General features: G+C 38.7%; 1 protein-coding gene across 2 annotated transcripts in view; it reads left to right on the top strand.

Annotated features, from left to right (window-relative positions):
- The window catches only part of LOC106867688 (endoplasmic reticulum-Golgi intermediate compartment protein 2), a 52,227-nt gene that overhangs the window by 27,637 nt on the left and 15,120 nt on the right, over positions 1–9,470 (top strand). For both annotated transcript variants that reach the window (XM_014912632.2, XM_014912633.2), the window contains exon 8: positions 4,649–4,707. In XM_014912632.2, coding sequence (XP_014768118.1) covers positions 4,649–4,707 — 59 coding nt within the window. The remainder of the gene's footprint in view (positions 1–4,648; positions 4,708–9,470) is intronic.

Consider the following 9,470-nt stretch of genomic DNA (forward strand, 5'->3'; position numbering starts at 1 on the left):
ATATATATCATCATCATCGTTTAACGTCCGTTTTCCATGCTAGCATGGGTTGGACGATTTGACTGAGGTCTGGTGAAACCGGATGGCTACACCAGGCTCCAATCTGATTTGGCAGAGTTTCTACAGTTGGATGCCCTTCCTAACGCCAACCACTCTGAGAGTGTAGTGGGTGCTTTTATGTGCCACCTGCATGAGGCCAGTCAGGCGGTACTGGCAACGATCACGTTCAAATGGTGTATTTTATGTGCCACCAGCACAAGAGCCAGTCCAGGGGCACTGGCAATGATCTTGCTCGAAAGTCCATTACACATGCCACGTGCACAAGTGCCAGAAAGGCGATGCTGGGCACAGGTGCCATCCCGATTTCGCTATATATATATATGATGGACTCTCCTGTCATTAAACGCCAGAAAGGTTTTGACAACTTCTTACCGAACAAGCACACAGTTGATTCGTTTATAGTCATCAAATGTTTATGTAGACATAAGCTCACTCCCTTCATCAGATTGATATTACCTGTACAGGTGCAACGGGTGCCACATGTCAGATGTCGAAATGATTGCAGAGCAACATGAAATGAAGTGCTTTGCTCAAGAGCTCAACACAACGCAACACATGGTCTGGGAATCAAACCTGTTTGTCATTTATTCAGTATATCTTCTGCTTTTAAAAAGTCATGTCCTCACATATTTTCCAGGGTCTCATTTTGATAGAGAAAACCTTATTCTACTGTAGACACTGTACTTACAACTGTTAGTAACAGCTAAAAATTGCGTTACCTTTATATTTCTTAATTTCCCTGTACACCCTGATGTATAACCCACCATGTTCCCAAACTGTTCTGCCATTTGTTTAAATCATTATTCTCAAAGATAGAAAGTTAACTGTTTTTGAGGGGTGATGGGGATATTGCTAATACCTAAATATTTTGCCTAGTTCACTTTTTACATTTATTGTTGAATTATCTGCTTATATTCACCTCCATGTAACTTGAGGATACAACCCCAACATATCTTCTAATGCATCTTCTCTCCCTTCCAAATGGGGTTGCCATGTATCACTTCTACAGCAAAACATTTGTTTTTGTCCCTCTAGCATACCTTAACTTCTCATCACCTGACACAAAACTACCTTCCTTAATACTACTCGCCTTCTCAATTAAGGGGTCTCAACTTGCAAGTTACTTGGTGACTTCGCTGGTGCTACATGAAAAAGCACCCAGTACACTGTGTAAAGTGTTCAGCATTAGAAAGGGCATCCAACTGTAGAAACCATGCCAAATCAGACAGTAGAAGCTCAGTGCAGTTTTCTGGCTCACCAGTTCCTGTGAAACTGTCCAGTCCATGTCAGCATGAAACACACATTAAATAGTGAGGATGATGGTGTTAAAAGTTGTCATAAATTCAGAGAACTTGGATTTCTTAATTTTTATCAAGATCTTCAAAAACTTTGCTTACATTGTAGCAGGTACTTTACCATTCCTCAAATTCACACTGTAAGATGTCTGGCTTGTTACCTTTCTGCACTTGAGCATTATATGTTTTTGGTGACACTATTTAACAATCAAGAACCATAATAGTTCATTTAATTTCTTCTGTATGCTTTACTAGGTGTACAAATTCAATTTAAGTGCGAGTTCAGATTAACTTTCCTAAACTGTGCTTCAATAAGAGCAAATTATACTGTAAAGAGGTTGGCATTTGGAAGGGCATCCAACTATAAAAACCTTGCCAATATCAACCTCTCCTGTGCTTGTGCCATGCAGAAAGCATTCTGTCAACAGTCCACTTTGCTGGGTGGTTGGTGTTTGTAAGGGCATCCAGCCATAACAACCATGCCAAAACAGACACAAAAGTATGGTACAGGTTCATGCCTGGCCAGTTCCAGTCAAACCAAATAACTCATGCCAGCATGGAAAGTGGATGTTAAACAATGATGATGATGATAAATGACTCTTAAGATGTTTCTCTGCCCTTTATACTTTACTCTTTCTGCATTGAGTCTTGAAGCATGACAGATCACTTAACCAAAATGTTTCCAAGTAACTTTTAAAAGATTGCTTTTACAGTTTGGCAAGATGAAGCAGCCTAAATCACATTGGAAATATGCTCAATGTCCATCAGTTGATTATGAAGAACTGCTGCCCCTGCTATTAACTCATTTTGATTCTTTAGAGACTTATAAGGCACCTAATTTATCAGAAAATATCTGAAGATAATTTGAACCTACAACTCTGTTTACAGTATCACTGCATTAATTTCAAGCCAGTGGTTAACACAGTGGCATACTAAAAAATAAAAAATAGTTTTGTGGCCCTCATTTTCATCCTAACATTATTTGATGCTCCATCAAGGGTAAAGACCCACTTTGGTCATGAATGAGCATGAGATACACCTAGAAAGTTCCCCTCTGAGGCACAAGTCTGGGCAAGATTGTTTATGGAAGACCAGCAGTTGCCCATTCATACCAGCCTCCCCTCTCCATGCCACTGATGTCATCCAAGGTAAAAGCAAAGGCCGACACAGCTTGGCACCAGTAACATCACAACTCATTTCTGTAGCTGAATGAACTGGAGCTACATGATCTAAAGTGTCTTGTTCGAAAATACAACACGGAGCCTGGTCTGAGAATTGAACTCACTACCTCATGATTGTGAGCCTGACACTCTAACTACTGAGCCAGGTTCTGCTCTGAATAATCACCACTTTGTAATTAAGATATAATGATTGAAGAAGATGTAGAATAGTAGAACAGTACCTCTCTCATTGCTTCTGCTATTACCAGTAAACTCACTGATACTGATGCAAGTATCTCATTTTGGCAGAGATAAGGCCTGGCAGGAGGTCATGGCTCATGAACCGCTGGAATTCTTTAATATCTTATTCATCTTCTGAGCTGCTCCATTGTGAAATACATTCTGATATTACTCATGGCATTAAAGGCAGTGAGCTGGCATACATCACTTATGGCATTTGAGTATCTAACATATCAAGCAATACTGAATATTTGCAAAGCAGTAGGATGTTAGAATAATGATAACTAGTAAAATATAAGTGACACCTTCATTCCTCCCTCCCTCTCTCTCTCCTAAATGCATTGAACTTCAAAAATATGAACTTACAGGGCCACACTCAATGTGATTTCACATCACCGTACTTCATTCTTCTCAAAGTCACTCTAGAACTACTCCTATTTTCCCCTGCTTTTAATTAATTAACAAAATACTGAACCACTCTTATTGCAAATTAATCTAAATTTGGTGTTTTGTTATGAGAACCAAATGAAATTTGCATGCATAATTATAAAAGATAAATAAGTTAATTTTTATTGGAAGAAACTTGACAAAAGATAGCTAATAATAGCTTGTCTTCATTGGCAGTTACCCCCCGCTCTCTCTCTCTCAAAATTTAGAAATTAAGATTCAGCTATTATGCCTACACCTGCCTCTGTTTCTGTCACTGTTGCTGTTCAAGTTATTATTTACTGTCTCACTTATGTTCCTATCTAAGTCTATTTTCTACTAATATACTTCTTTTGTTTAGCTAATGTAAATCAGGGGTGGAGAAACCCCTGCCTGCAGGTGCAATTGCATCTGCGAGCCCATTTTATTGTGCCTGCGAGCCCACTTTATTGCGCCCACAGGCTGGTATATTTGTGTGTACAAAATATAGTAAATTTTGCAGTTATAAAATTTATACAATATTCGTATGCCTGTTTGCGAAATAGGTTGCTGTTCTACTACGACTTATAACGGCAAGAGTCGAACAGAAAATTGTCCAGTAATTACCATTTGTATGGAAATTTTGTTTTCACTAGGTTTGTACTTGTTGTTGTTGGCACTCCATCGCTTACGACGTCGAGGGTTCCAGTTGATCCGATCAACGGAACAGCCTGCTCGTGAAATTAACGTGCAAGTGGCTGAACACTCCACAGACACGTGTACCCTTAACGTAGTTCTCGGGGATATTCAGCATGACACAGTGTGACAAGGCTGACCCTTTGAATTACAGGCACAACAGAAACAGCAAGTAAGAGTGAGAGAAAGTTGTGGTGAAAGAGTACAGCAGGGTTCGCCACCATCCCCTGCCGGAGCTTCGTGGAGCTTTAGGTGTTTTTCGCTCAATAAACACTCACAACGCCTAGTCTGGGAATCGAAACCGCGATCCTATGACCGTGAGTCCGCTGCCCTAACCACTGGGTCATTGCGCCTCCACAGGTTTGTACTACCCCCTTGAGATCCAACTACACTCTAGCTGAAAAATAAAGAATGCCTCATAAGTAATATAAACGTCCTAAATTCAGTAGCGGTATTAATGAAGATATTACAGTCTTAATTTAATGTGTTAAACTTATCTTTATTAATGTATATCAAATTATACATAGTTATATGCAAGATTTACAAAAATTCACACAGAGTTAGAACTTGTGATCCACCCGCGCATCTTTTTCTTTGGAAATTTTAACCCGCTGCACTAAAATGGTTCCTCACCCCTGATCTATATACTCTCTTCAGTCTCAGAAATATATATCAGTGGAAACTATTTTGTTTACTGTTCCCATATTTATATATTTTGCTTACTGTTCTCATATTTATATATTTTGTTTACTGTTCCTCACTCTTATATACCTGCATTTGATTATCTTGCAGGTCCATACCAGTAATACCACGAGGTCATGCTCATTTAGCTCTTCTTGTTGGCGAGAATGGTTTGTATAAAACTTTATTTCCTCTTGTAGTCACTCTCTTATCTTTTTATTGCTGTTCTGTCTCCCTCTCTTTTCTCTCTCTTTTTTGTGTCTCTCTTATAATCCCTCCTTATTCTTCTGTTAATTCCTGGCACCTCTGTTTTATCATCATGCACCCTTTATTTCTCAGTCATGCTTTATCTAACTCTTTTGACCTTCATCTTCATGTTTTTCCATATTCAATCAATCATTATGCAAATAGCACAAAAATGAATCAAAATAGTTACAACAGGCCTGTTGTAACTTGTTGTAAAGCCTGTTTAATCCATACTCCTTGTTTACCTTAAGCACATTTCATTTATATATCAATTCTTTATTTATACTTATATGTGAAGTCATTTGAAACACAAGCTTGAGACTGTACTAAGTCGCAGTGTTCCATCACCAGCGGAACCAAAAACTTCGAAGCCTCTAAAAGAGAAAAAGAAGAAATCAAAAGACAGGAGAGAACAGCTTGACGAGATCAACCTTATCCTCCACCATCATTACGATGCAATCAGTACCACTGACTTTTCTATGCAAGAATTGATCTACTCAGTCATCAACGCCATCACGATGAGGGAAGCATTCAGCAAAGAAGAAACTAAATTCTTGGATATGAGATGAAGCCAACAACAGATAGTAGAATAGAGCCTTTGTTAAGAATACTATAGTCTCATCATCAATATCATCATTTAACATCCGCTTTCCATATTTGTATGGGTTGGATGGTTTGACATGGAGCTGGCCAGCTGGGAGCTGTCCAAACTCCAACTGTCTATTGTGGCATGGCTTCCATGGCTGGATGCCCTTCCTAATGCCAACCACTTAACAGAGCGTGCTAGGTGCTTTTTACGTGCCACCAGCACAGCTGCTTTTTATGTGGCACCAGCTCCTGAAAGGACAACCCTGTATGTGTGGAAGACAGTGGTTTTACTTAGCATTACACATCTTCTCAAGTACAGCAAATTGCCACATTTGGTTCCTTGTCATTTCCTCAGTGAGGTCCAACATCCAAAGATCCTTTCTTACCACTTCCTCCCATGTTTTCCTGGGTCTACCCCTTCCACATGTTCCCTCCACAATTAGAGCTTGACACTTCTTTATGCAGCTGTCCTCATCCATACACATCACATAACCAAACCAGTATAGTCTTCTCTCTTGCACACAACATCTGATGCCTCTTATACCCAGTTATCCTCTTAAATCATTTACACTTTGTCGCTCATGCACACCCAACATTACCCATCCAGCATAGTATGCTAGCTTCATTTCTTTCAAGCCTTCGCGGTAGTTATAAAACTCTTTCCCTCGCTCTCTCTCTCATAAAATTGCCTAATTGAAAATATTTGTATTTTAGGTTAATTATCTCTTATGGTTTAATACTTTTTCCTACTGGTAACCATTACACCATGAGCGTGTAATGGTGGATTGTATTGTTAGTTAGGCAAATATTTGGCAAGTATATTAATAAGCAACTCCTCCTTCCTACACATGATGGCTGCAACAAGGCTTGAACTAATAGTAATTGAAGTCAGTCATCTTTCATTTAAATCTCAAAGCCATTGTCTCTCATGTAATGTTTGTTGATAAAACTGGAAATATTATAGTACATCATGGATAATATATATTAATATATATATTTATTATCCATTATGTGTGTGTGTGTATATATATATATATAGGTACCAGTGCCACTTAAAAAGCACATGTGCTGGTATTGCATAAAAGCACCCAGTACACTCTGTTAAGTGGTTGGTGTTAGGAAGGGCATGCAGCCATAGAAACCATGCCACAACAGACAGTTGGAGTTCAGACAACCAGCTCTTTGTCAAACCATTCAACTCATGCTAGCATGGAGACTGGAAGTTAAATGATGATAATATATACATACATATATACATATGTATGTACACACACATACACACATGGCTGTGTTGGTGAGTTTCTCAACCACATGGTTCCAGATTCAGCTCAGTTACGTGTAACCTGAAGCAAATATCTTCTACTATATCACACACTCTGTGAAATGGTTAGCGTTAGGGAGGGTATCTAGCTGTAGAAATCATACTGAAGCAGACATTGGAGCCTGGCACAACCATCTGGCTTGTTAGCTCATCATGTTGAACCAACCAACCCATGCTAGTATGGAAACAGGGACATAAAATGATGATGATGATTACACACACACACACACACACACACATACACATATGCAAATGTTAGCCATCATATGATGGGTAATGTTGCAAATATACTTTTACTACGGTGGGTAATATCAGGAAAGACAGAATATATTCAACAATTATAATTATTTATTCTTTATCAAATTTCTTGGTGATTATACAAAATGATGAAATGAATCCTAACTTTCAAGTGAAAAATATTTATTATCTTAAAGTATAATTAGAAGAAACGAATTTCTCATTTCTCCTCCTCTGTGATTCTTTCTCTTTCTCCCCCCCCCTCTCTCTGTTGAGTATTCCTTTTCTCAACTCATTAACTGCCACCCAGCCCAGTACATGCACTCTTACTGCTCCATTCATGTTAACTTTTTCTCTATCTTTCTTTTACCCTCTCTTCCTTTCCCTCTGCACAATGTAAAACATGACTGGAGAAATCAACCTGCCACCAAAAACCAACCACCAATTATATCAGCTATTGTTATATTGAAATTATGGGTCACTGTGAACTTTAACCCATTAGCATTCAAACCGGCCATATCCGGACAAACTACTCTACTTGTTTTATGCTCAAACTAGCCAGATCTGGTCGCTCACACCTACTCTACTATGTCACTCTAAAAAATAAATGTTCACATCATCAAAATCTCAAAGCTACAAGATAATGTTTAATTTATTCAAAACAAAGTGAATAAATAAGTATTATATTTGATAGAAAAATCTGAATGCTAAAGGGTTAAACCAGGATTTAAATTGTATCTTTCTGACCCTTATTCATTTCTAAGGCTATTATTATTATTATTATATTACTAATGTTATCATTTTTATTAGGTGATGAGTTAGCAGAATTGTTAGCACTCTGGGAAAAATGCTTAGCAGTATTTCGTCTGTCTTTACATTCTGACTTAAAATTCTGCCAAGCTTGATTTTACCTTTCATCCTTTCAGAATTGATAAATTAAGTATCTGTGAAACACTGGGGTCAATGTAATCAACTAATCACCTCCTACAAAATTTCAGGCCTTGTGCCTTTAGTGTAATGGATTATTATTATTATTATTATTATTATTATTATTATTATCATTATTATTATTATATTACTAATATTATCATTATTATTAGGAGGCGAGCTGGCAGAGCCGGTAGCATGCTGGGCAAAATGCTTAGCAGTATTTCATCTGTCTGTCTCCATGTTCTGAGGTCAAATTCCGCCAAGGTCAACTTTGCCTTTCAGCCTTTCAGGGTTGTGAGAATAAGTACGAGCAGAGGCAATCAATTTACCTGAAATTGCTGGCCTTGTGCGAAAATTTGAAACCAATATTATCATTATTATTATTATATTATTGATTTGTAATTTAGTTTATTCTTTGTTATCATATTATTATGTTTTTTATTATTTCTATGAGTTTGAGATCCTGGCAATGTAATCGGGTTTAAATCTCATGTTCCTGAGCGAGGTCCTGACTCTCCTTGCTCTTATTTGCCTGTCCAAATTTTAAAAAAAAAGAACTATTCAGCTCTTTAACATTTAAACCGGCCATATCCAACCAAAATATGCTACATATTTTATGTTAACCAGCCAGATCCAGCCTATCACACCTACTCTTCAATGCCATTCTAAAAATGTCACATCATCATCAAAATTTCAAAGTTATGAGATAATGCATGATTAATTGAAAAACAATGTGAAGGAAAAAGCATTTGACAGAATAATCATCATCATCATCATCATCATCGTTTAACGTCTGCTTTCCATGCTAGCATGGGTTGGACGATTTGACTGAGCATTGGCAAACCAGATGGCTGCACCAGGCTCCAATCTGATTTGGCAGAATTTCTACAGCTGGATGCCCTTCCTAACGCCAACCACTCAGAGAGTGTAGTGGGTGCTTTTACATGTCACCCGCATGAAGGCCAGTCAGGCGGTACTGGCAACGGCCACGCTCAAAATGGTGTATTTTACGTAGCACCCGCACAAGAGCCAGTCCAGAATGCTAAAGGGTTAAACAGGTTCTACTCCTGCAACAGTGGTTCGATAGTCATCTAGCTTTAGGCTATTTAAGCATAGAAGCTGGTTATAAAACAGTAAAGCTGTCATTGTGCTGACATGCACAGTCTGATGAGCTGGTACTTAATCCGTTTTCTTAAAGGATTAAGGGTTTCAGCTACAAATGTTTCTGTAGGTAAGAACCCCCTCTATTACTGCTATGTTTATTACTCACAGGGTAGCTGAAAACAACAACGAAAGTCAGTGAAAATTTTCACACACTGCATGTGTGGCACCTGTGCCCAGCATTGCCTTCCTGGCACTTGTGCCAGATGGCACTTGTAAAGACATTTGAGCGAGATCATTGCCAGTGCCGCCGAACTGGCTCCTGTGCAGGTGGCACATAAAATACACCATTTTGAGCGTGGCCGTTGCCAGTACCGCCTGACTGGCCTTCGTGCCGGTGGCACGTAAAAGCACCCACTATACTCTCGGAGTGGCTGGCATTAGGAAGTGCATCCAGCTGTAGAAACTCTGCCAAATCAGATTGGAGCCTGGTGTAGCCATCTGGTTTCA

This window comes from Octopus bimaculoides, chromosome 7, assembly GCF_001194135.2.
Source record: "Octopus bimaculoides isolate UCB-OBI-ISO-001 chromosome 7, ASM119413v2, whole genome shotgun sequence".
NCBI classification, from domain to species: Eukaryota; Metazoa; Mollusca; class Cephalopoda; order Octopoda; family Octopodidae; genus Octopus; species Octopus bimaculoides.